The 27,178-nt window shown below is 42.9% G+C and overlaps 1 protein-coding gene across 1 annotated transcript; it reads right to left on the bottom strand.

Annotated features, from left to right (window-relative positions):
* Nucleotides 1–1,202: 1,202 nt before the first annotated feature.
* LOC127440323 (ankyrin repeat domain-containing protein 33B-like) lies at nucleotides 1,203–27,178 on the bottom strand. Its single transcript, XM_051696851.1, has 4 exons — nucleotides 26,369–27,178; nucleotides 16,282–16,411; nucleotides 3,662–3,802; nucleotides 1,203–3,145 (listed from the first exon to the last, which is right to left on the bottom strand). Exons 1-4 carry the CDS (start codon nucleotides 26,816–26,818, stop codon nucleotides 2,325–2,327), a joined length of 1,542 nt encoding a protein of 513 aa, XP_051552811.1. The 5' UTR covers nucleotides 26,819–27,178; the 3' UTR covers nucleotides 1,203–2,324.

Below are 27,178 nucleotides of genomic sequence, written 5' to 3'. Positions count from 1 at the left end.
CAATATCTCCTACCATAACGCTGCAGAATGCGGGGGTGTCTCGCTGAAGCACTGCGTTATTCAACGGTGAGCGTTTGAAGCAAAGAACCTGTTCATCGTGAAGCGTCTTCGACGGCGAGGCAGAGAGAATCTTCGCCGGAACACTGCAGGGGAGGGATGAGTCTTTTTACTCCATGCACTGAGTGGTACAGGCGATGAGTTGTCCTGTCTGCATCTGCAAAGAAGATCCCATCCGCTGAAGAAGTGTATCTCTACGGTGAAGCAAGGAGGGCTTTCAAAACGAGAGATGATGTCGCTGTCTTGAAGGAAGTAAATTCTGAAGAAATGGTGTTCGTGCACCCGCTTATATAGGCCAACTGCATGCCTAAAGGGGCGGGGCTCAAACACCATTGCCAATCTCAGGATTGGTGTTATTGTACAAGGGCTTCAACTAAGTCGTCGGAAGGAATTCCCCATAGCGATTCTCGCATGTCGAGTGAACTGAATTGAAAGGGAACTGAGGAGCCAAAGCCAATGGCAGTCAAGAAAAATGAGAGTATAGTGCTGTTCAGTTTGTAGTCCTAAACCCCAGAAGAGAATTAGCATTTTGATGGGTTCCTTCAGGAAAATTAGGGATATTATTCAGGCCCAGACGGAATCTGCTGACTTTTTCCGCACTGGTTTTTAGACAAAATCTGTGGAATTCTGTGGAAAAAATTAAAAATGTAATGATCATGATAAAATTAAGCAAAATATTCAGTAATGAAACATGGAAGGTGCAGGGCATGTGTAAAAATGTTTGAACGAATGACATTCCAATTCTGTGGAAATCTGCAGTTTTCCGTGGAGTACTGCATGTATTACCAATTCCATGTGGGCCGGCGTATAATTAATGGGGCAAACTTTTTCCTCATGCTGTCCTTATGTAGCAATTTGTTTGTAACTTACACACCAGTGTTTCTCATGTCGCTTTTCACAGATGAGCTCACTGCACACAACACAGCGTGAGCCATGATGTCCAATTCACGGACAAGAGCCAGCCTTATGCCGAAATCTGACTGCCAGCCAGATTCTGACTCCCCGCTACCTGATTGGCCCTTATCCCTAAAGCCTACCCCTACACCCACCACTAACCTCATTGGTCCCTACCGCTAAAGCCCATCCCCACACCTACCTTTAAACATAAGGATACTAGGGAGTCAAAATTCAGCACTACACCTGGTCTTTTTAATTAATTAGCCAAAAGATTCATGAAACGTGTTTGAACTAACTCAGGTTAGCAGTTTGAGCACTTTCTCAGCGACTCTGTGAGTTCACAACTGACCAGATTTATAACATGCGATTGCTGATGATATACTGTTGATGAATTACTGCTTATATTTTTATATGAAAATGTTCACTTTGTAGTGTTTATATTGCAATACATTACAGTAAATATATAGTATATACCAAAAACAGCCATTTGGCTCCTAAAAGTTTCAGTTAAGGAGCAAATGGCTCCGCTGTCATTTTTTTTAGTCTGGAGCCCTGCAAAGTTGTGAAAGAGTGAAAGATCCAATTTCAAGCAAGAAATATTCGACTGGTCATATGATCTCAACATGGCGGCACTCATCAATGTGTGCTCAGCACCATATGTAAAACAAAGCAGCTTTTATTCTATGACCGACATGACTGGAGCCTGCATCTCATGTGAGTGTACATAATTCAGTACAAAATACTATTCTATTATTACTGTTTCTATCTTTTTAAAAGCTTAACCATTAGCAAAATAAATGCTAAGTGCACCTTTAAAGCACACAACAGTTTAAAAATTCACGATTGATATATGACTGTGTGTAATTTACATTGTAAAACAAAACCTGAAAGTCTCTTCATTTAGTGTTAACCACAGACCTAATTTAATTTAAACATCAAAATAGCTGTTCTAAAAACCCATTAGAAATTCCTGAGGGAACCCATAAGCCTTCTGAGTTAGCTTTCAAACTGTCATCATGACTGAATAGCTCTATTGCTAAACTAACCCTGCAGGAAAATTCAGCTTAAGCTGGTAGCTGTTTTGGAACATGGTAGCTGGTCCAAGCTAGTCCAGGCTGGTCCTTTGCTGGTCGACCAGCTACCATGTTCCAAAAACCAGCTTGACCACATTGAGCTGGTATTACCAGCTGGTAACTGGTCTAAGCTTGTCTCCTAATTTGGACCAGCTAATGACCAGCTTGGACCAGCTAAAGACCAGCTTGGTTCAGCTCATGACCAGCTTGGACCAGCTGGAAATCAGCTACCATGTCCCAAAACACAGCTACCAGCTTAAGTTGAATTTTCCAGCAGGGAAGTCATCAAAAGCCACATTACTTTTTCCTCACAACAGACAATCTTAACTTGTCCAACTGTTTTGCTTTCTTTTTATCCTCCTTTAGAGCTTTGTACTTCCATTTAGGGATCTGTAAGTGTTGAGAGTCGTTTATAGTCCTGTGCTGCAGCCTCTCCGGGATATATGTGGGGGGAGGAGCTTTGCACAGCATGACTTTAGGTACCACCAAACCTGGACGCACACTGCTCCTGCGCATCATGTGAAGAGGCAGCAAGCTACTTCTTCTGAGGGCCACAGTGGAGGCCATCGCGACGTTGCGCAGTATTTGTGGCTGCAGACTAGCACGGCGCTCTTGCTTCTTTGGCACCAGCAGCACTCTGGAGTTATGGAAGAGCCGCTTGTAGTTGTTGAGACGCTCAGGCCCCAGGTTCTTCAGCTCTGCCAGACGCTGTTTACGGAGAATGTCCTGTACAGCCGGGCGACGTTTCCCCACACATGGAGGGCTCCCTGGGCACACGGTGCGACAGGCGGTGGCTATGAATGGGCTGGCCAGTGCCGTGGTCATTCGCACCATGTAGTCCATGACACCTTCATCCACAGGGCTGGTCTTCATACGGATGGTGAACAGGTTACAGGCACGTTCCGAGAACTTCCTCCAGCAAGACTTGGGCTCCTTGGATTGGGCCACCAGCTCATCTAGCACAGGCCACTCCATATGGTAAGAGTCACAGAACTGTTCAGCACATGGTTGTTCCATCAGTCGAGACATGAGGTTGGCTGTTTCATAGCGGCCTGTGAACAGGGCCCATTCTCGTGGAGTCAGCTTACGGCCATAGTCCCTTGCTTCAATGTCTGCACCTATGTAAAGAAAGATATCACACAAAGGGTCTTATACAGTGGCCCCAAAAAGTCCTACTTTAAAATGTCTGAATGCCATTGCATTAGATAACAAAATATCAAACTATGTGGGATGCCATGTGGGAACTCACCAGGTTCACACTGGTATCCCTGCAAAGTAACTATACAGGTAGATGTAACTCATCACGTTAAATTTGGACATGTTCTATAGACTAAAGACAACAACACAGTGTTCAAATAATCATTCCCTTTATTTTGAACACTTTATTGTTTTGTAATTTAAAATCTAACTAACTAACTTTTGTGAAATGTTTACTTGAAGAGTGTGCTACTTTGTTTAATATTTTATCTAATCCAATGACATTCACATATTTAAATTGACTTAATTGTCAAAATAATTTTTGGGGTGATTGCATGTAGGGGAAATTAATCTACATGAATGTACAGAATGCCAAATGAATATGCATGAACAAATTTAAGAATCCACATACATATTTTAAGCTAATGATAGTGTACCTGTCATCATAAGAACCCGCACACACTCGGCTCGACCCTGCATGGCTGCTTTCATCATTGCTGTGAAGCCATGGCAGTTCCTGCGCTCAGTGTCTAACCCAGGAAAATAGCTCAGCATGTAGTTGGTAATCATACTGTGGCCTATAATTCAGAAAGACATAGAGAAGACACTATAATATATATATATATATATATATATATATATACTATATAACTATATAACTATTATAAAGTGGTTATCACTTTAAACCAAATGAGTCAAATCTTCCCTGCTGAAAAGACCAGCAGATGTTGGATGCTTGTGTGGTAGTGTCCCCACCAGGCTTCTTAACTTCCTTGGTCAGTTAGCGTCACCAGAAATATCATGCTGGTCAAATTTTGCTGGCAAACAGCATTTGCCATCTAGACCAACAGTAAACCACTAACCATAAACCAGAAATTCACACTAAGCTGTTCTTTTCAGCAAGGTTATGTAGGAATTAAATACAACTAGAAAAGGAAAACTTTGGTGTTGGTTTGAAAAAGCCTTGTCTGAGAGTTTAAAAAGCTTAGAAGTCTGGGGCTGGATTCAAGAAATGTTCTTAAGAAGAAAATTCTTCTGAACTACTATTTTCTTCTTAATTTCTAACTTATTTTGTATTCCCAAAAAAAAAAAAACTTCTTAAGAAAATTCTTATCTTTTTTTACAAAATTTTTTTAAGATTGCTTAAGAATTTGTTTCTTTCTTAAAAATCATCTTGAACAACATCTTAAAGTTAGGATAACCTCACAGTTGTCTTAAACCTAAACAGGTAAGATGTTTAATGAATGTACTGGGTTGTTTCAAATGTGGGTTGTTTGCTACTTTAAAAAAAGGTTCATAGATAGATACATTTCTCATTACAATTTACCAGTGTTGAAGTATTGAATTTGTTATATCAGACAAGGCAACCTCGTGAGCAGTCTAGTATAGGCCTAATCAGACAATGTCAAAGCCTGTTATTTTATTCTTAAGAGAAAAAAAAAAAAAAAAGACGTTCTTAAGAAAATATTTGAGAAGTTCTTAAGAATTTTTCAGGAATTTCACAAAAAAAGCATTTTCTGGAACATTCTTATAAACTTCTTGTAATTTATCCTAAGAACTTATTTTTTTCTTACGAAGATTTCCGTGAATCCAGCCCCTGAAGGTTATTTAGCATTTATTTAGTACTATGTATTTTAAATTCTTGGGCAATTTAAAGAGATTCAAAGTTGAAATGTATGAGTCCTGTGTAGCTTGAAAAGGTAAAAGTTTGTGCAATTAAAGGTTGAATTGAATGTAGTTGCTAAGGTGTTTTGGGTAGATGCTAGAGTGATGCTGAACGGTTGCTAAGGTGTTCTATGAGCTAGTTAGGCAGTTGATAGATGGTTGGTAATGTGGGTGGTAAGGACAGGTGGTTGCTAGACAAACAGACATACAGACCGACCGACTGACCACGGCAGATAGAGGTGTTTACATTTTAAATACATTTACATTTAAAATGTTTGACAGTTGGAAATTGAATTCCTGAACATTCTGTGACAGAAACTGAACCTTCCATCAATGCAAGTCTATTGGATTTTTGGGGATTTTGATCATCCGGAATGTGAAACCCATTAGTACAGTAAGTTAGAAAAGATATAACTAAATGAGTCAGAACAGACCAAAAGACTGTGGTAAGTTAGGTCAATGTAACTTGAAAGCTTGAAAGCAGGCCTTTCAATTAAAATATATTTACATTTAAAATATTTGACAGTTGGAATTTAAATTCATTAACATTCCATCAATGTAAGTTTGTGGGATTTTTCATTTTTATTTTGATTGTCCAATATACTATGTAAAATTGTTATTACGATAAGTTAGAAAAGAAACAACAACCCAAGTCAGAAGAGACTAAAGGACTGGGGCCGGATTCATGAAAATGTTCTTAAGAAAAACAAATTATGAATGTTCTTAGGATAAATTATAAAAGTTCATAACAACGTTCCTAAGTGCAATTCTTGAAAAATTCTTAAGAAGTTCTCAAATATTTTCTTAACATCTTAATTTTTTTCTTAAGAATAAAAAAATGTCAGGCTTTGCATTGTCTGATCAGCCTGCTCATGAAGTTGCCTTGTCTAATAGCCTACAACAAATTCAATATTTCAAAACTCGTAAAATTGTAACGATAAATTTATCTATTAACCTTTTTTTTTTAATGTAAAGTGCGTGAGATGTGTTAGTTTAATGACATTAACCGTCATAGGAGAATTTACTTGCAACTAACCATTTGATAACTTTTAATTTGATATGGAGGAAAAGAAAAGAAATAAAACTTCAGTAGACAAGAGGTTCTTGTTGAGGAAATTACTGCAAGGAAAAGGTTCTTCTTGGGAAGCTTGATAATAATATCACATCGGAAATTAAGAGGTGGTTAAAAGGGTGGCAGAGGCTGTCATCGCTGTGGCCATCTCCGATGGGGATGTGGATGAGGGGTGAAAAAGAGTCTCAGCTTTCTAATGTTATAATTATAGTTTCTATGAACTCTAAAAATCGCGGAGATGGCACGCTATATCAGAATCAGTATCAGAATCAGAATCAGCTTTATTGCCAAGTATTCTTACACATACAAGGAATTTGTCTTGGTGACAGGAGCTTCCAGTGTACAACAACACAAAAACAATACAAAAACAGCAGCAAGACATAGATAATAATAAAATATAATTATACACATACATGCATACACACACGGACACACACATACATACATACATACATACATACACATATGTAGTGCAAATCTAATAAAAATCTGTTATCTGTTATGTACAGTGCAAAATACAAATCTGTTATGTACAGTGCAAATGTTATTTCTTTTTTCTTTTCTTTTTTTTTTCAGAGGAATGAAATGGCAGAAGAGGTTGGATGTGTTGGATAAATATAAAAAAGACTAAACTGTGTATTGCACATAGTTATTGCTCAAAGGGGCAGTTTTAACTGTTCATGAGATGGGTAGCCTGAGGGAAAAAACTGTTCCTGTGCCTGACGGTTCTGGTGCTTAGGGCTCTGAAGCGTCGGCCAGAAGGCAACAGTTCAAAAAGGTAATGGGCAGGGTGAGTGGGGTCCAGAGTGATTTTTCCAGCCTTATTCCTCTCTGGAAGTGTATAGTTCTTGAAGGGGGGGCAACCAATAATCCTCTCAGCAGTCCGAACTGTCCTTTGTAGTCTTCTGATGTCTGATTTCATAGCTGAACCAAACCAGACAGTTATTGAAGTGCAGAGGACAGACTCAATGACTGCTGAGTAGAACTGTATCAGCAGCACCTGTGGCAGGTTGAACTTCCTCAGCTGGTGAAGGAAGTACAACCTCTGCTGGGCCTTTTTCACAATGGAGTCAATGTGTGTCTCTCACTTCAGGTCCTGTGAGATGGTAGTGTCCAGGAACCTGAATGACTCCACTGCTGCCACATTGCTGTTTAGAATGGTGAGGGGGGTCAGTGTTGGGGTGTTCCTCCTAAAGTCCACAATCATCTCCACCGTTTTGAGCGTGTTCAGCTCAAGGTTGTTATGACTGCACCAGACAGCCAGCTGTTTAACCTCCCTTCTGTATGCAGACTCATCGTCATCTCGGATGAGGCCGATGACAGTGGTGTCGTCTGCAAGCTTCAGGAGCTTGACAGAGGTGTCCTTGGTGATGCAGTCATTGGTGTAGAGGGAGAAGAGTAGTGGGGAGAGCACACATCCCAGTGCTGATTGTACAGGTGCTGGAAGTGAGTTTCCCCTGTCTCACAAGCTGCTGCCTGTCCGTCAGAAAGCTGGTAATCCACTGACAGATAGACATGGGAACAGAGAGTTGGTGTAATTTATTCTGGAGTATAGCTGAGATGATGGTGTTGAAAGCCGAACTGAAGTCCACAAAAAGGATCTTTGCATATGTCCCTGGTCTGTCCAGATTTTGCAGGATATGATGCAATCCCATGTTGACTGCATCATCCACAGACCTGTATGCTCGATAAGCAAATAGAAGGGGATCTAGAAAGGGTCCAGTGATGTTCTTCAGGTGGGCCAACACCAGTCTCTCAAATGATTTCATGACCACAGACGTCAGGGCGACAGGTCTGTAGTCATTAAGTCCTGTGATTTTTGGTTTCTTTGGGACAGGAATAATGATTGAGCGTTTGAAGCAGCATGGGACTTCACACTGCTCCAGTGATCTATTGAAGATCTGTGTGAAGATGGGGGCCAGCTGGTTAGCACAGGATCGAAGACACGCTGGTGAGACGCATCTGGGCCTGAAGCTTTCCTCGTCTTTTGTTTCTGAAAGACCGGCTCACATCATCTTCACAGATCTTAAGTGCAGGTTGAGTACCAGGAGGGGGGAGGAGGGGGGTTGCAGGAGGTGTTGGTGTTTGTGTGAAGTGAAGGTCAGAGTGGGTGTGGGGTGTGAGATTGTGCCTTTCAAATCTGCAGTAGAACACATTCAGGTTGTCAGCCAGTTGTTGGTCCACCACAGGGTTGGGAGTAGGAGTCCTGTAATTTGTGAGTTGTTTCATGCCACTCCACACTGATGCAGGGTCGTTAGCTGAAAACTTGTTTTTCAGCTTCTCAGAGTATCTTCTTTTAGCCACTCTGATTTCCTTGTTCAGTGTGTTCCTGGTCTGATTGTACAAGACTTTATGCCCACCCCTGTAAGCATCCTCTTTAGCCTGACGAAGCTGCCTGAGCTCTGCTGTAAACCACGGTTTGTCGTTGTTGAACTTTAAGTCCTAGTAGGAATGCACATATCCTCACCGAAACTGATATATGATGTAACAGTATCTGTGAGCTCATCCAGGTCTGTGGCTGCAGCCTCAAAAACACTCCAATCCGTGCAATCGAAGCAGGCTTGTAGTTCCCGCTCTGCTTCATTGGTCCATCTCTTTACATTCCTTACTACTGGCTTGGTTGATTTTAATTTTTGCCTGTTGGAAGAAGATGAACCAGACAGTGATCAGAGAGTCCCAAAGCTGCTCTAGGGACAGAGCGATATGCATCCTTTATTGTTGTGTAACAATGATCTAGTATGTTCCTGTCTCTGGTGGGGCATGTAATGTGCTGTTTGTATTTGGGCAGTTCACGTGTGAGATTTGCTTTGTTAAAATCCCCAGGAATAATAATTATTGAGTCCGGGTATTGTTGTTCTGTGTCTGTGATTTGATCAGTCAGCTGTTGCAGCACTGTGTTCACACACGCGTTTGGCGCGACATACACACTCACCAGAACATATGCAGTGCATCTGTTTGAAGTAGCATGACTGGTCTCCACATTAAGAAGCTTCAAAACAACATTTATTGTTTGAATTTGGTGATAACATTTCCATGGGTTGAAAGCTAAAAATAAAAATATAATTAAACACAAAACAGTCAAAAACGTTTTTTTTTTTTAGTTTAACATCACATTTCTATGTAAACACACTTCAGACTCAACATGAAAAACCCAGTAAATTCATTAAACATCTTACCTTTTAGAGTTTAAGACAACTGTGAGGTTATCCTAACTTTAAGATGTTATTTACAATGATTTTTAAGATGTTTTCTTTTCTTTTTTTTTTTTTTTTTTGAGAATATGAATGCTTCTTAAAGGAGTAGTTCACCCAAAAATGAAAATTTGCTGATAATTTACTCACCCTCAGGCCATGAGTTTCTTTCTTCATCAAAACAAAATTTAAGACTTTTAGGATTTCATTTCAGGCCTCCTCCTTTAAACAATGCAAGTGAATGTACTCCATTTTTTGACGGTCCAAAATGCATATTTAGGGTGCATAAAAATAATCCACACAACTCCAGTCCACAAATAAAATTCTTCTGAATGCAAACGATTGATTATTTTTAGAAACAAAACAATACTTATATACTTTTTAACTGCAAATGTTCTCTTCCGTACATCTCTGTGACATGCGCTCATGAGAGGGATGACGTAAGCTCGTTGGTAAGGTCATGCGTCACGAGTCAGGAAGCGCGTCATTGTTTACATTGTTTTTTATTATTTTTTTATTATTTGGAAATTATTTTTTATTTTATTTTATATTGTTTTGAATTGTTTTGGACTGTTTTGGTTTGTGAACAGCGCTTGGTCTGTACTCTGTGCAAGTTTCTATTGTAAACAATGACGCGCTTCCTGACTCCACCACGTGAGCTCACGTCATCCCTCTCATGAGCGCACGTCACAGAGATGTACGGAAGTGAACATTTGTAGTTAAAATGTATATAAGTATTGTTTTGTTTCTCAAAATAATCAATCGTATGCATTCAGAAGAACTTTATTTATCGACTGGAGTCGTGTGGATTATTTTGATGCACCCTAAATATGCATTTTGGACCGTAAAAAAAATGGAGGACATTCACTTGCATTGTTTAAAGGGGGAGGCCTGAAATGAAATCCTAAAAGTATTAAATTCTGTTTACATCTTGGATGGCCTGAGGGTGAGTAAATTATCAGCAAATTTTCAGTTTTGGGTGAACTATTCCTTTAAGTTAAGATACGTATTTTTGGGAATACGAAACATTCTTAACTTTTTTCTTAAGTTAGAAATGAAGAAGAAAACGTCATGGTTACTGGTGTAACCTCCGTTCCCTGATGGAGGGAACGAGACATTGGTGTCGATGTAGTGACACTAGGGGTCACTCTTGGGAGCCCGAGACACCTCTGGTCTTTGATAAAAGGCCAATGAAAATTGGCGAGTGGTATTTGCATGCCACTCCCCCGAACATACGGGTATAAAAGGAGCTGGTATGCAACCACTCATTCAGGTTTTACGCTGAGGAGCCGATATAAGGTCCGGCCATTTCAGCGGGTAGTTCAGCGTTGTGGCAGGAGGGACCAACATCTTGTTCCCTCCATCAGGGAACGGAGGTTATAGCAGTAACCATGACGTTCCCTATCTGTCACTCACTTGACGTTGGTGTCGATGTAGTGACACTAGGGGTCCCTATACAAAACGCCACAAGGCTGAACTGTGTTACGTGAACTGGTGGTGTGTGGTGGGCAGACTTGCTGTGTGCTTCATAGCCAGCACACCAGGTCAACACATAACCTCCCCCAACACAGTTATGAGTGTCGAACGGCCCTTTTTGGGGACAAGTCGACTACCCAAAGATAGAGACAGGCTTAACCCAGTCGTGGCCTCTTTTCCCCTTGTCTTTTTCCACTCCCTAAAAAAAGAAGGGGGATTATCTGACTGGGCTGCCAGGTCTAGTCGGGGGTGTCCCTCCCAAGGGGAGGACACCGCGGAGACCACACCTCACCCCGGGGGGGGGGGATATTTAAGTGGAAAAATATGTCACATGGTCTTTCCAACCATGTGGAGAGCCTTCAAGGTAGATCCTGCCCAATGGGGGAGGAGGTACTACAACATGGAGACTGGGGCAGAGGGGCTCTGCCCAAGGAAGATGCAGTTTGCCAGCAGGGAAATGAATTAGCGAAAGATATAGATCGCATGGGGTTAGCCTTACAGGGAACCGCCACATGCGGAGCACCTACCCCAGAACCGGGCTCTTAATTAGCGTGTGTACTTGGCCGGCAGTGAGTCTCTCCGAAAACTCGACTGCCACAGGGCTCGGAGGAAGTCAACCAGGGAACAACTTTTGTGAACACTACTGGGAATTATCAGCGCACGTCTTCAGCTCAAAGGGAGGTGGAAGGTGCTATGTGCAAGCGATACACCCGGCCGGCTATCCCGGGCTTATCCGCTTAGGTTGCGTGCCACTACCTGGGATGAAACCGGTTCCACCCGGAGGTTGTAGAACCTTGCAAAGGTGTTGGGTGTTGCCCAGCCCGCTGCTCTACAAATGTCTGTTAGAGAGGCACCTCTGGCCAGGGCCCAAGAAGCCGCTACACCACGGTTAGAATGGGCTCGTAGCCCTACCGGGGGCGGCATGTCTTGGGCGAGATATGCCATAGATATGGTATCAACAAGCCAGTGGGCGATCCTCTGCTTGGAGACAGCGCTTCCTTTCCGCTGTGCACCAAAGCAGACAAAGAGTTGCTCAGAGAGTCTAAAGCTCTGCGTGCGATCCAAATAGATGTGCAAAGCGTGCACCGGACACAGCAACGCCAGAGCTGGGTCTGCCTCCTCCTGGGGTAACGCTTGCAGGTTCACCACCTGGTCCCTAAAAGGAGTGGTGGGAACCTTGGGCACATAGCCCGGTCGGGGTCTCAGGATCACGTGAGAATAGCCCGGACCAAATTCCAGGCACGTTTCGCTGACAGAGAATGCTTGCAGGTCACCTACCCTCTTGATGGAAGTGAGCGCAGTCAGGAGGGCAGTCTTCAGGGAGAGTGCCTTAAGCTCGACTGACTGCAAAGGCTCAAAGGGGGCTCTCTGTAGGCCCTGAAGAACTACGGAGAGATCCCATGAGGGAACGAGGGGCGGTCTGGAGGGATTCAGCCACCTAGTGCCTCTTAGGAACCTGATGATCAGGTCGTGCTTCTCCAAGGACTTACCATCAACTGCGTCGTGGTGTGCTGCTATGGCAGCAACGTACACCTTCAAGGTGGAAGGGGACAGCATCCCTTCCAACCTCTCCTGCAGGAAGGAAAGCACTGATCCAACTGTGCAGAAGAACACCACTTAGCGAACAGACGCCACTTCAAGGCATACAGGCGCCTCGTAGAGAGGGCCCTAGCCTGAGTGATCGTGTCTACCACTGCGGGTGGTAGGCCACCTAGGTCTTCCGTGTCCCATCCAGGGACCAGACATGGAGATTCCAGAGGTCTTGGCGCGGGTGCCAGAGGGTGCCCTGTCCCTGAGAAAGAAGGTCCTTCCTCAGGGGAATTTGCCAGGGGGAGATGTCGCGAGGAGTGTGAGGTCCGAGAACCATGTCTGGGTGGGCCAGTAGGGTGCTACCAGGACGATCTGCTCCTCGTCCTCCCTGACCTTGCACAGAGTCTGTACAAGTAGGCTCACTGGGGAAACGCGTATTTGCGAATGCCAGGGGGCCAGCTATGTGCCAGCGCATCTATGCCGAGGGGAACCTCGGTGAGGGCGTACCAGAGCGGGCAGTGGGAGGATTCTTGGGAGGCGAACAGGTCCACCTGTGCCTGACCGAATCGACTCCAAATCAGCTGGACCACCTGGGGGTGGAGTCTCCACTCTCAACCTGCGGGAAACCTGCCATGACAGCGAGTCCACTGTAGCGTTGAGGTTGCCTGGGATATGAGTGGCTCGCAGCGACTTGAGGTGCTGCTGACTCCGGAGGAGGAGACGGCGGGCGAGTTGTGACATACAGCGGGAGTGCAGACCGCCTTGGTGGTTGACATATGCTACCGCTGCCGTGCTGTCTGTCCGAACTAGCACGTGCTTGCCCTGGATCAACGGCCGGAACCTCCGCAGGGCGAGCAGAATTGCCAGCAACTCGAGACAGTTGATGTGCCAATGCAGCCGCGGACCCGTCCAGAGGCCGGTGGCTGCGTGCCCATTGCAAACAGCACCCCAGCCCATTTTGGAGGCGTCTGTCGTGACCACGACACACCTGGAGACCAGTTCTAGGGGAACACCTGCTTGTAGAAACGAGAGGTCGGTCCAAGGGCTGAAAAGACGGTGACAGACCGACGTAATGGCCACCCGGTGTGTCCCGTGGTGCCATGCCCGTCTCGGGACTCGAGTCTGGAGCCAGTGCTGAAGCGGCCTCATATGCATCAACCCGAGCCGGGTGGCCACCGCCGAGGATGCCATATGCCCAAGGAGCCTCTGAAAAAGTTTCAGTGGAACCGCTGTTTTCTGTTTGAACGCCTTCAAACAGGTCAGCACCGACTGGGCGCGCTCGCTCGTAAGGCGCGCCGTCAGGGAGACTGAGTCCAACTCCAAACCGAGAAAAGAGATGCTCTGAACCGGGAGGAGCTTGCTCTTTTCCCAGTTGACCCGAAGCCCTAGTCGGCTGAGGTGCGAGAGCACCAGGTCCCTGTGTGCGCATAACACGTCTCGAGAGTGAGCTAAGATTAGCCAGTCGTCGAGATAGTTGAGAATGAGAATAGCGCGAGGTGCCACAGCACGTCGTGGCCGTGCTGAGTCCAGGGACATCGAAGCACTTACCTGGCTCCTTGTGACCACCCCCGGAACAGCCTGGGACGGGGGAGGAAGAGGCCTGTCCTCGCGACCCGTGGAGGCTGTCACATCGGGGTGGATTTGTGCCACAGCTGGGCGCTCAGGGGCGGAAAGGGCACCGCTGGAGCGACAATCCTGCAAGATAAAGCCCGTGGACAGTAGTCGTGGTGACGACCGTACACACTGGGTATGTGACCCAGGGAGGAAGGAAGCCGCTCTTTTGTTGAACTGTTGGGTACCGCAGCCACTTGGGCGTGCGGCGAAATCAAACAAAAAGGCAACAAAAGATTTTCCACCCGGCCCTCCACTGGGGGATGGAGTGGTCTTTCTACCAGCTCCAGGTGAGTGGGTTCCCTCGTCCCTGGGTTGTCGCTGCATTCTTCGGTGCCGGCTGTGAGACGGGTGGCGTCGGCTTCCTGCGGTGGGCTCCACGCCGGGGCCGGGCTGGAGGGGCGGGCTGCAGCGGAGCCGGTGCAGTCACCGCAGGGGGATGCCCTTGGCGACGAGCAGACGGGGTGCGGGGTCTTGAGCCGCGCCGGGGCAGGATGTGCCAGATTGCCTCCGTCTGCTGCTTTACCATCGAGAACTGCTGGGCAAAGTCCTCAATGGTGTCGCCAAATAGGCCCGCCTGGGAAATGGGGGCAGCAAGGAACTGTGTCTTGTCGGCCTCGCCCATCTCGACCAGGTTGAGCCACAGGTGGCGCTCCTGGACCACCAGTGTGGCCATCGTCTGCCCGAGAGACCGTGCCGTGACCTTCGTCGCCTGGAGGGCGAGGTCGGTCGCCGAGTGCAGTTCCTGCATCAAATCTGGGGTGGAACTACCCTCGTGCAGTTCTTTCAGTGCCTTGGCTTGGTGGACCTGCAGGAGAGCCATGGCGTGCAGGGCAGAGGCGGCTTGTCCAGCAGCGCTGTAGGCCTTGGCCGGCAGGGACAACGTGAGCCTACAGGGCTTGGAGGGGAGCTTAGGGCATCCACGCCAGGTGGTGGTGCTCTGCGGGCATAAGTGCACCACGAGTGCCTTATCCACTGGGGGAATCGCCGTATAGCCCCTGGCCACCCCGCCATCGAGGATAGCGAGAGCGGGGGAACTGCGGAGTCGGGGTCGGGCAGTAAAAGGTGCCTCCCGGAAGAATGGCACTGGAGCGGGGCGCGGCTGGTCTGAGCGGCGCCACGAGCCCAGAAACCAATCATCAAGCCACGAGGGTTCAGGGGAGAGCGGAGGTTTCCACTCTAGCCCAACGCTCGCGGCCGCCCGGGAAAGCATGTCCGTCATTTCGGCATCGGCCTGTAACTGGGCGACCGTCCCCGAAGGGGGACCGACTGGACAAGCCCGCTCTCCGATGCTGCGCTCGAGAGCTCATCATCTTCGCGGGCCTTGAACAAGAAGCCAGACTCGCTGTGCGACGAGCCGGCGAACTCATCCGGAAGACCTATTGGGGCAGACGAGCATGCTGGGGAATGGGAGGTCCACGGGGGGGATACCCGGCGGAGGCCATCCCATTGAGGTCCCCAAATCGCCCCCAGCGCCAGCCGCGCTGACCTCAAACCCATAGATAGGAGGACCAAGGCGGGGAGCCGCTGGGGTGGCTTGCTTCCTTACGAAAGCAAGCCGCGACCGCAACGTTGCCATGGTCATGTTCTCGCAGGGAGAACATGAACCATTCATAAACGCTGCCTCCGTGTGGGTCGCGCCCAGACACTAAAGACAGCGATCATGACCATCCGAAGTTGAGAGAAAACGACCGCAACCAGGAATAACACACGAACGGAAAGGCATCTTTAGAAAGATGCATCTTTAAAAAGACATTCCGTGTGTGCGCTCTTTTAGAGAAATATACTCTTTTAGAGGGGAAAAACGCTCTTTTAGAAAATATACTCTCTAGTTTTTCTGCCGAAGCGCCCAGGGGCGTTCTCTGCAGTGCACCAGTGCAGAGGAGGGAGAAGCCGCTGAAATGCGCCATCAGATCCAGCAGAGGTGAATGAACAGTGCTATTCAGCTCAATGAGCATGACCGTTCGGCTCCGAAGAGAAAATCTGCTGCATACCAGCTCCTTTTATACCCGTATGTTCGGGGGAGTGGCATGCAAATACCACTCACCAATTTTCATTGGCCTTTTATCAAAGACCAGAGGTGTCTCGGGCTCCCAAGAGTGACCCCTAGTGTCACTACATCGACACCAACGTCGAGTGAGTGACAGATAGGGAATGGTAGTTAAGAAGAAATGTCTTCTTAAGAACGTTTTGTGAATCCGGCCCCTGGTGAGTTAGGTCGATGTAGCTTGAAAGCTTGAAAAGAGTTCTATATAATTCATATAGAAATTTTGGTCTTGGTTTAGGGAATTTGAAAAAATAAATAAACATAACCCAAGTTTGTACAATAACAGCATGTTGACTGTGTCAAGCCAACATAATTATTTGGCTTGTAGTATTGCTCTTCCTCTATAAAACAGTCATACCAAGACACAGGAACACATATTTCACAGAATACTGGGGGTTGTTGATTGAAAAGATTGGAGATAGCAGCTAAAGACTTTGATAGCAGAATTGAGGTCACTTCCCCTACCTGCTTGTGCGGCAGTCATGAGAGCTGTATTCCCCTCATTATCCTGCCAGTTCACATCCACATATGGACACTGAGAAAGGGCAATGACTACATCCACGAAACCCTGGTAACACGCCACAATCAGACCTGTCTGTTAAGCAGTGGAGAGGAAAAATATGAGTCACCTCAACAGTCTAAAGGTGTCATTTTCTTAAATGTCAATCATTTCTTTAAAAGGTGTTTTATGGTGCAAACTGTAGAGGCACTGAAGCAGTTGAACCCTGCTATATAGTAGTTCATTTAAGGACACAGATTGTTACAGGGCTAGTTTCCACATTCATCAAGAGACATTGAGGTCACCGACACATGGGCTTGGTGGTCTTACTTACGAGATAGATGAGCTCATAATCCTCAGAGTAAATGAGTCAATTGGATAAACTGGTGTCCTTTAGAAGCGTGTTTGGACTGTATTGTTAGATCAGACAAATAATATTTCTGCGAAGTTATTACTGCATGGACAAATTTCCATGGGAATTAAAGTACTAGTATCTAAAAAAACCTTTGTAATGTCCAGGTCAGGTCAGGTTTTCAACTGGTTTTGACTAGACATTTACATTTGACATAAAGTGTCAATCCAACACCATACCAGAATTGTCTATGGTACAAAAGTAAACAGAAATGTCCTTGAAATCATACACTGAAATTTATTAAAATCACCATGAACTGCATAGGCCCAACTATATTCAAAATTATTAACATGACAAAGGGTGAACAGAAAAATGTAAAATGTTGTAGATGCATAAGTAACAGTAGAAGTGTGATTTATCAGCCTAACATGGAACAAACAATGGGCTAAATATTATATCAGTATTAACTGTATTTCAAAGTAACATTTGACTTGGCTCCAAAATACACTAAACTTTTGTTGTATACACAGCATTTGACGTCAACAATAAAAGATGTGGGAAGCGTTTTCTCTTCACTTTTAACAGTTGAAAGCCTATTTACAAACCCAGTTACAGACAGGTCAGGACTGCAAGCAGGCCAATCTTGCACCTGCAATCTCTGCTTATGTAACTATTTACTTGTAATCAGGGCAGTATGTAGTTGGTGCTGTCCTGCTGGAAAATGCAGGGACATCCCTGGAAAAGAAGGCATCAGGATGGTAGCATATGTTGCTCCAAAATGTGTACATATCTTTCTGCATTAATGGGGCCCTCATAGATGTGCAAGTTACCCTTACCATGAGCACTGATATACGCCCATATTATGACAGACACTGGCTTTTGGACCTGACACTGATAACAGCTAGGATGGTCTTGTTCTTTGTCCCTGAGAACATGATGGCTGTTTCTGTCCAAAAACTGTTTGATATCTGGTCTCATCAGACAACAAAAACCAATTCCACTGTTCTACTTTCCATCTCAGATGAGACCAAGCCCAGAGAAGTCGGCGGCACTTCTGGACAGTGTTGATGTATGGCTTCTGCTTTGCATAGTAACTTAACTTGCTTCTATGGATGCAGTGGTGAATGGTGTTGACTGACAAAGGTTTTCTGAAGTATTTCCGAGCCCATGTCATGATATCCATTACAAACGCATGATGGTTTTTAAGACTGTGCCATCTGAGGGAACAGAGATCATGCGCATTCAGACCATACTGCCCAGATTACAGGTGCATGGCTGTGTAGGCAGAGAGTGTTGGTGCTAGTTTGGCCTGCCTGCAGTCCTGTCCTGTCTCCAATTGAGAATGTGTGGTGCATTATGAAGCGAAAAATATGGCAACGAAGGCCACAGCTGAAGACCTGCATAATGGATGAATGGGGGAAAATTACACCTGCTAAACTTAACAAACTTGTGTCTTCAGTGCCCAAACACTTAATAAGTGTTATTAGAAGAAATGGTGGTGTTACACAGTGGTAAACACTCAACTGTCAATTTTTGTGGAGCATATTGCAGTCATCTGATTTGAAATTAGTGTATTTTTTATTTTTTTTAAACATTAAATTCACAAGGTAAAACATCAAATAATGTGTTGTAGTGCTTTCAATATAGCACAGGATGAACAAAATGTAAAAATCACTTCTTTTTGTTTTTATTGGCATTTTGCATACTGATACTGTCCCAACTATTTTGGAATTTTGCTATCTTAACTATGCACGATTGTACAGTTAGTTGCATTTTACTATTTGCATTTAGAATTTTTCTCCCTGCTCTGTCCTCGACCCTATCAGAACACACCTCCTGCACATTTTTCAGTCACAACCAACCAGTTGGTCTAAAAAAATAAAAACCCCAAACACAAATCAACAAATTACAAAAGAACACAAGAAAACAAATCCAGAGAGGACATGGAGGCCATCGAAGTGCAGTGTCACACCACAAAGTAAATCAGCAAATCTAAAAATATACAGATGAGTGTGTGTTAGGAGGAAATCAAAACAAATGCATGAGGTCATTGGCATTGCACAAACAAACAACACAGAGCAGCTCCCTTTTCTTTTGTGTCTCCAGATTGAGAGTGATTATAGAGCACTACAGGCAGATGGTAAGCCCCATAAAGTCTATTAGCTAAGATTTAATATGGAGTTCCCTCTGGGCTCAGAGTGCTTGTCTGCTGGCATTTATGGCACTAAGCTCCAGAAAATCAAGAAACTGAATATGATCATAGCCATAAAAATGGCTAAAAAGAGACAGATAAACCAAAATATGTTGTTATTTCAAACAATTTGGAACTTGTTCATGTTGTCTCTCTCTTTCCTAGTCAACTGAACCTCACAGAGGTTCATTACTCGCCAAGAGCCAGTATTATGATATGTAGTGATTTCTACAGAGAGGCAGATCCCAATGACATTTCATATAGCTCACGTGAGGCTGCAACAAGCAGTCTTACAAGGATGGGAAATGTCATGCTGTCGTAAGTCGATTGTAAAGGAAAGTTTCTCTAAGCTCTGAAAGCTCCCTCCTGCTGGGGATCAACAGAAGTTCAATGGTGAAGGTGAAAACAAACTCCAAGGTAAAATCTGAAACTGTTCAATACAGACAGCCAGCCTGAACAGAAGTAGAGCTGTTGTAATTGTCAGCATTGGAAAAAGGTTTTCCCCAAGAATGATGAACAGGATCATTAAATATTGGAGCTTAATGGCACTGTTTAACTGTGCTGCACTTTTAGTTTCCCCTGTGCTAATGGCAGTAGAATAAGATTGGGTTAAATCAAATTATCAGGGTCTGTGTTAGTTGCGAGGCATTTAAATGCACTTGGGTCATAGAGTCTTAAAAGACATGTCCTTTACTGCCGCAGAGCCGCATCATTGGGAAACAAGAGCCTTTTCTATTTGTGAGTAAACGTTTGTTTCTGTGCCTGTCTTAAGAACATTTCTTTTTCAAACTGTGCTGTCTGAGTTAGGAGCAGTGGCGATTTCTCAGGGCCAGCAAAGCCTTCTCTGCTGGTGTAACATGCCTAATAAATACATATTTTTTCATCCTTTCATTCACATTTACTTTTTTGCCTATGTATTTCAATTGCTTTCAACTTCTAATTAATCTACAAACGAATAGCAAAACACAAAAAAGTTTAACCTATCAGAATTTATTCCTCGATGCTTACAAGCAAAGTGTGACAACTGTTTCACAAATCGCATGCCCGAAGACATGCTCCTTATCCGAAGCAGCAAGTGAGTCTGAGCTCCACCCCATCAGGCCTTCAGAATTTCCACAGAATCCCTCAACACTGCAGTGAATAGGCATCTAAAATCAGATTGTCAGATTCATCAGCCAATCAGATTGATTTATATGTTCTTATGGGTGTGGTCTTTAGGATATGTCCCAGTCCAGGCTTTCTAGCTGGCCTTGAGTGACGCAATCACGCTTTAAGAGATGTAAGTAATTTGAAAGCGAAGAGTGCGAGATCTTGCTGACGAGTCGGCTGTCATCACTGCCGCTATTGCCATTGAGAAAGAGATCCTTATGGATTTAAAAACTTGATATGTTCTGCATGATCGTGCGATTGATTAATTAAACAGGAAAGGAGGACTGATTTTCTCTTAAAGCAAATTGTTAAGTGCTTTTTGTATTGTTATAGCAACATCAGGAGTTTTCTAAGTGTAAATTAGGCTGCTTGAACATTCAGTATCGGATCAAGTTTTGAAAAGTAACCATGTACCCTGATGAAACAAAATTTATTGCAAGCAAAATTGAAATCGCAAATATTATTAGACCTCTTTGGGTCTGGCTTTTGTTTGTGGACGTGTTTTTAAAATGTCAATTGGTATTATTAGTTGACTACCATGTAAAGTATGATGGGCATACTGTGTCTTATTAATTGTGAAACTGTGTTTTCTTAATGGCATGAATCGCACTGAAGGCCTAGACTTAAATTGCATGGGCCGCAGCTGGTTAGGAGTGAGTCAAACAGATTGAATATAAATCAAGCGTTTTTATTTTTGTATTTTTTTACCCCAAGTTGACTAAGATGTTTGTTAATAAAGTCAATATAGCACCAGGCAGCAAAGTGTGACAGAGTATCTTTTTCATTATTGGCATGGTCTCTGTGACTGTGCAGGCACAAATGAGGGGCCAATAGGTGATGCTTCATTTAGTGTTTTATTACAGAATTCTATTTTCAGGCAGCCAGATGCATTTAGCAGCAGTCAATGTAATTTTTGTGAAAATGACTCATTGGGGAAGGAATTCATCTCAGTTCTCGCACATAACTTAGCATGACAATGGGTGGTGGATTCAAATGTAGTCTTTTATAGTCAACAGACTCTTTAGAGTGGAACTATGCTTTACTTCTCAAGTTCTCTGCTTAATGGCAAATCTGAGTTTCTCCCCTCATATAAGTCTCCAAAAATTGCTGTCTGAGCAGAGTCCTGTAGTATTTTGATGTCTTGGAGAGCCTTTTAAAAGCTCAGGCATGATTACGATCTGCTTGGGTTGCACCTCAAACTGCAATCCAAACTCTCATCTGTTCCAGGGCTTAGCTGGCGAGACACTGCAGATAGCAGCCACGCAACACAACTGGACATCAAGTCTGGACAAAGATTTGCCAGAAGCAGACAAATTTATGTTGAACCTTCTATTGAAGCAAACAGAATGTTTGGTGGGTAAACAAAGGCCAGTGAAAACGTCAATATGAATGAATATTTATGGACTGAAAACCAAGGCTATATTTGGAATGAAACACTAGTTTGCTAACTGAATACTGAACAAAATACACTGTATACTTTACTTGCTACTATTTTAAAAAAATAACAGTTAGTAACAGTAGGTATTATTCCAAAATAAACATTTCAAACAGTATGCTACATTGTTGTCTCATGGCCTCATCACATTGCATGTTTAATTAAACTAGTGCGGTCCAGTTCATCTTGGAAATAAAAAGGGTTATTTTCAATATCCATTTTTCTGAATACCAGCCAGCTGAATTGACGTGAATAACGTTGATCTCCTAACAAGGGCACATGTCAAGGTCTAGGAAGATTAGATGGTAAGCGAACAACCAGTTCTCGTAGTCAACATGTTGAATGCTGGAGAAATGGGCAGGAGTACAGACCTGAGCGACTTTGACAAGGGTGATGGCACCAGGATACACTGTGGGAAGATGACAAGCCGGTGGAGGGAGTGTGATGCTCTGGGCAATGTTCTGCTGGGAAACCCTGGGTCCGGCCATTCATGTGGACATCAGTTTGACACGTGCCACCTCCCTAAGCATCGTGTAGACCAGATACACCCCTTAATGGCAGTGGTATTCCCCTGAAGGCAGTGGCCTCTTTCAGCATGATAATGTGCCCTGCCACACTGCACACATTGTTCAGGAATGGTTTGAAGAACATGATGAAGAGTTCAAGATGTTGCCCTGGTCTCCAACTTCCCCAGATCTCAATCTGATTGAGCATCTGTGGGATGTGCTGGATAAACAAGTCTGATTCACGGTGGTTCCACCTCACAACTTACATGACTTGAAGGATCTGCTGCTAATGTCTTGGTGCCAGATACCACAGGACACCTTCAGGGGCCTTGTAGAGTTCATGCCTTAACGGGTTGATGCTGTTTTGGCGGCACGTGGAGGACTAACAGCATATTAGGCCAGTGGTCATAATGTTGCTCATCAGTGTATGTAATCCTCAGTATTCATAAAAGACAACGGAGAAGAACTGCAGCTCTTTTCCACTGTGAGTGCTATTTATACCACGAAAGTTGTTCCATGTGCTTAAATTGTGCTTGTTTAACAAAACCAGAGTTAAAGGGATAGTTAACACAAAAATGAAAATTATCTCATCATTTACACCATCATGTGTGACTTTCTTTCTTCAGCAGAACACACACAAAAAATAAATAAATAATAAAAATAGAAGAATATGTCAGCTCTGTAGGTCCATTCAATGCAAGTGACTGGTGATCAGACCTTTGTAGCTCCAAAAATCACATAAAGGAAGCATAGAAGTAATTCATAAGACTCCACTGTTTAAATCCATATATTCAGAAGCAGTGTTGGGTAACATTACTTTTAAAAGTAACTCGTTAGAATATCACGTTCCTTCTTAATTAATTAAAAAGTTATTTTTTATGGTAAGTAAAGCATTACTTTTTCTCACAGTCACTTTCTCTTGTGCTATGCTATGCATTCCATACAAGAGACATTACAGGTCATGCTAGCTACTGTACAACACTCTTGTCAAAACAACATAGCAAACAAACAGATATTTAGAAAGTAGGTCTTCGCGTCATATTCTTGACATTTGTTTTTCCATCAACATGGCAGCCAATATGTCAATAATATGCCAATGAAGAATAAGTCTTACCTAAAGCAGCAAAATCCAACACTTGAACCTGCATCATATATGTCATCATGTGCTGTGTCCATCGACAATGCCAGAGTCAACTTAAGATGTTTTTCAAAAGTCAGAATAAAATTCAGTGGGGAATGCCAGCCTAACATGTTCAAGGGATAAGTCTGATGAATAAATGAATATTTTTCACTTAAGTCATCTCAGTACATGCTTGTTTTGAGTTGATCCACGGTGAGTACAGACATCACAACTTCAAAGGCACATGTTGATACAACTTGAATGGAATCGTTTATGCTAGCAAAATGTCATAAAATAAAACAGTTTGTTTCATGAATCAAACTACTTGTTTATTCTAAAACAAAAATTTAGAATATTTTTAGAAACTAAGAAATTTTCTTTGCATTCACAAACCATGTATAATGCTACTTGGAGTCACTGATCCAGATTCAGCTTTTCTCATCCCATTCTCCCAGTTACAAGGAGCTCTAACACGGAGTAGTTCGGCTGCATAAGTCAGTGAATAGAGCGAGTATTTCACTCTGTGTATCATGTCGTGGCCAGTGGAAGACTAGTCTTATAATCCCTCTGCCTAAACTTTTTTTTTACTGATTCTATCACAGTTTTTCTCAGTCGCTTTGGTACATTTCTCAGATCACAATTGAAATTCTCAAAACTACTTGTTCAACCTCCACATCATCTAGTCACTTGTGCACATCATAAAAGCAATTTCTCATTCTTTTGAACAAATTGCCAGTGCTTTGGTACATTCATGCAATTGATTATGTACAATTGTCTGCTGTTTCCTACATTATCAATTGCTTATGTCATGTTGATCAAAATATATTAAACTAGATCTATGTTGAATAGTCTTACCCCCCAAAACATCTAGGCATTAGTTCATTGCATAAGTCATTAAATGCAAAATGGTTGAATCAGTTGTCATTATCTGTCAAGCATATTTTCTATACATTTCTATTAGACTTTTTGGTAAATGATTCCTGAATTGACGAATTGCTCTCATGTGAATCTTGACTTTCACTATTGAAGGGGAATGTGTGAAGCCTTAGATCAACCAATGATCAACCAGTTCTCTAAAATAGCTCAGAGGTGCATCTCATGACTGCATCACATTTTTCTTTTCTGTATCACAATGACATTGTACTGTAATTTGTTGACAGACCAACAGTAATAAATGTGTAAATGTGAATCCTGTCCAATCTCTTGCAATCAATATCCCACATACAGTAATGTGTAACTTTGTACTGTTGAAATTGATATGTGCCATACAGAAAAAGTGCAGCCTTGTGCATTTTCAATGATTGTCATCAAAACGGTAGCCATAGTATATCAGAAAATACTGACAGAGTACACTGTTATATTGACAACATGGCTAAGCATTTGACTATCTTGTTTGTGACAATAACATAAGGACTTTTCATTCTGATGGAACTGATTTGTTCATTGACATATATATTTACTAGAGATGAACTAAGGATTTTACAGGCTTTTGCAGGTAATCCATTGTGTGGTGCTGTTTGTACGAATTGTTTGAAGAAATGCACTTACTGGTTTGCAAATGTTATGATTCGAGAAATGTACCAAAGTGACTGAGGAAAAACTGTAACACATGAATCAACCGCGTTTCACTCAACCTAATGTTGCTGACCTCTTAACACGCTAAAAAAACACGAAATGTGCATGCGCGTTAGCGACTTGATTGACAGGCGATGTCTGTATCTAAAAGGTAATTGGCTCTTTTACCTGTAAGGCGGGACTTCCTTTCTACATCCATTTACTATTGAGTGCTAGAGCTTCTTGGTTGGGTGTTCCAATTTCTCCCATTCATTTAAATAGAAGTGACTCGTCTCAGTCTGCTAAATAGTCTCTGGCCTCACACTATAGAAATACAATGCCAATTAAGCACTAGGTCTCCTCCCCGAAGTTTGCACACTGTTACTCCTGATTTCTCGCAATACAGGGACAGCAGAGGTGTACAAAAGCAACGCGTTACTTTATTTAAAAAGTAACTCCGATATTATGGTCCAAAAAAAAATATTGCATTACTTGTTACTCGAAAAAGTAATCTGATTACATAACTCGTGTTACAGTAGAGGTGTACAAAAGCGACGCGTTACTTTATTTAAAAAGTAACTCCGATATTATGGTCTAAAAAAAAATATTGCGTTACTTTACGTGTTACTCAAAAAAAGTAATCTGATTACATAACTCACGTTACCAACACTGTTCAGAAATGATATAAAAGGTGTGGGAGAGAAACAGATCAAAATGTAAGTCCTGTGTTTACTCTAAATCTCCAGTTTCACTTATACATTTGAAAATCACATCTGGTGCTTGTTTAGTTTCACTTTCATATCTGAAAGTTAAAGTGGAGATTTAGTGTAAAAAAAAAAAAAAAAAGGACTTAAATATTGTTCTGTTTCTCACCTACACCTATTTTATTGCTTCTGAAGACATAGATTTAAACACTGGAGTAATATGGATTACTATTATGTTTCCTTTATGTGATTTTTGGACATTATGCGATTTAGGTCTCAGGTATACTGTGCACAGTATACATTCTATATTCTGAGTAGTAAGTTAGTATGCTTTTTGCAAACATAGCCCATTCCACTATGTGTCAAGATGTGACACATCATGTGTACCATAAAGCAATATGATAAATTTATGTATTGTTCTCCTCACAGTTGCCATCCAGGCCAGATGTCTTCCCTTTAAGATTCTGCATTTTATGTCAAATTCATGTATAGATGAAAGTCTTGACATTACTTCTGCACAAAGTGGATATTTTTGGATGAAGGAGACAGCCAAAGCACATGAGCTCATACCCTGAGAAGCATTCCAAGGATCAGGAATGCTTAAAGACTCTTTGATATGATAATGGCCTTGCATAAACATGACACTATCACCCATTGTCATAACTGTAAGCTTCACAGGGCTAAAAGGAGTGAAAGTGCCTTCTTCCAGTCAAGAATGTCACTATAAACACAATTTGTTTGAATTGCTTCTGGAAAGTAATACGTTTATTATGCCAATATATCCAGGAAATGCATAGCATGGATGGTAATACATTTACGTTCAAGATGCAGTCTCTGAAAACAAGCCTTAATATCTTATGCAGATTTGCTTAACTGGTGAATGTACCTTTTTGTAGAAATGTTTAATTTTACTGTGAAACAAGACAAATTTTCTTGTTAAGAATATAATTTTGTAACACATCTTTGTAGATGAAAGCATCACACCATAGAGCAGATCAATAAAACCTTGAAACACTCCAGGATTAATCTTATAAAAACTTACTCTGTTATTTTTGTCCACCTCTCGTACCTCATCCTCTGTCACACCTTGTCTAATCATGATCTTGACAATGATGACATTGTTAGTGCTGCATGCCTTGAAGAAGCTAAGTGGCTCAGGACTCTCTGGGCTTGGACATTTCACATAGTTTAGCGAATCATCAGGCGGGTAAAAAGAATCATCTGACACGATGCTCTTGGTGTCTGGCAGTTTTGAAAAGTCCAACTCCTCAAATTCTTGGTAGACATCATCATCGTCTTCATCATCATCATCATAATGATGGTGCTCTTCATCATCTGCCAAATAAGAGTCCTCTGTGGTCTCCACAAAAATGGAAGTCTGTATTGAGGACTCTTCGTTATTGCCGCCTCTAGCTTGGTTGTGACTTGAGACATTTTGGTGATCTTTGAGAAGTAGACCCCCAACAACGCCATTCTCAGTTATTAGCACCATTTAACATGTGGCTTTAGATCCGACAGGTGAAATACAAAAGCAAAAACCTTGTAGAATTCACTAAGTGAGTCACATAATGAGTGGTAATCATCAGCACTTGTTCTTGACATGAGTAATGGTATTACATGCAGTGTCACTTGCACTTTGCCAAACGCTGAACACCTGAAGTTAAAGACCTTGTGTGGTCATCTTTTCCATTTCATATCGTCTGATCTTCGAGAACTGGATAACCTTGTTCCATATCCACCCTTGGTTTCAAAAATTATTATATGCACACCCAAGAACATTTTAGGTCAATTATCCCATTTTTTCTTCACTTGACTTGTTTGATCCAATCTATGGATCCCGACTCTTGTTGGA

The sequence above is a fragment of the Myxocyprinus asiaticus genome, chromosome 5 (genome assembly GCF_019703515.2).
Source record: "Myxocyprinus asiaticus isolate MX2 ecotype Aquarium Trade chromosome 5, UBuf_Myxa_2, whole genome shotgun sequence".
In the NCBI taxonomy this organism is placed as follows: Eukaryota; Metazoa; Chordata; class Actinopteri; order Cypriniformes; family Catostomidae; genus Myxocyprinus; species Myxocyprinus asiaticus.
This window is presented reverse-complemented; position numbering and strand designations above follow the sequence as displayed.

What these genes read in the sequence shown, in the direction of transcription:
- LOC127440323 (XM_051696851.1), bottom strand. Translation starts at nt 26,818, where the DNA reads ATGGTGCTAATAACTGAGAATGGCGTTGTTGGGGGTCTACTTCTCAAA. An exon ending in AGGTGGACAAAAATAACAGA is followed by an intron (nt 16,412 to 26,368) that starts GTAAGTTTTTAT and finishes ACTGCTTAACAG; the next exon opens with ACAGGTCTGATTGTGGCGTG. An exon ending in GCGGGTTCTTATGATGACAG is followed by an intron (nt 3,146 to 3,661) that starts GTACACTATCAT and finishes TTCTTTACATAG; the next exon opens with GTGCAGACATTGAAGCAAGG.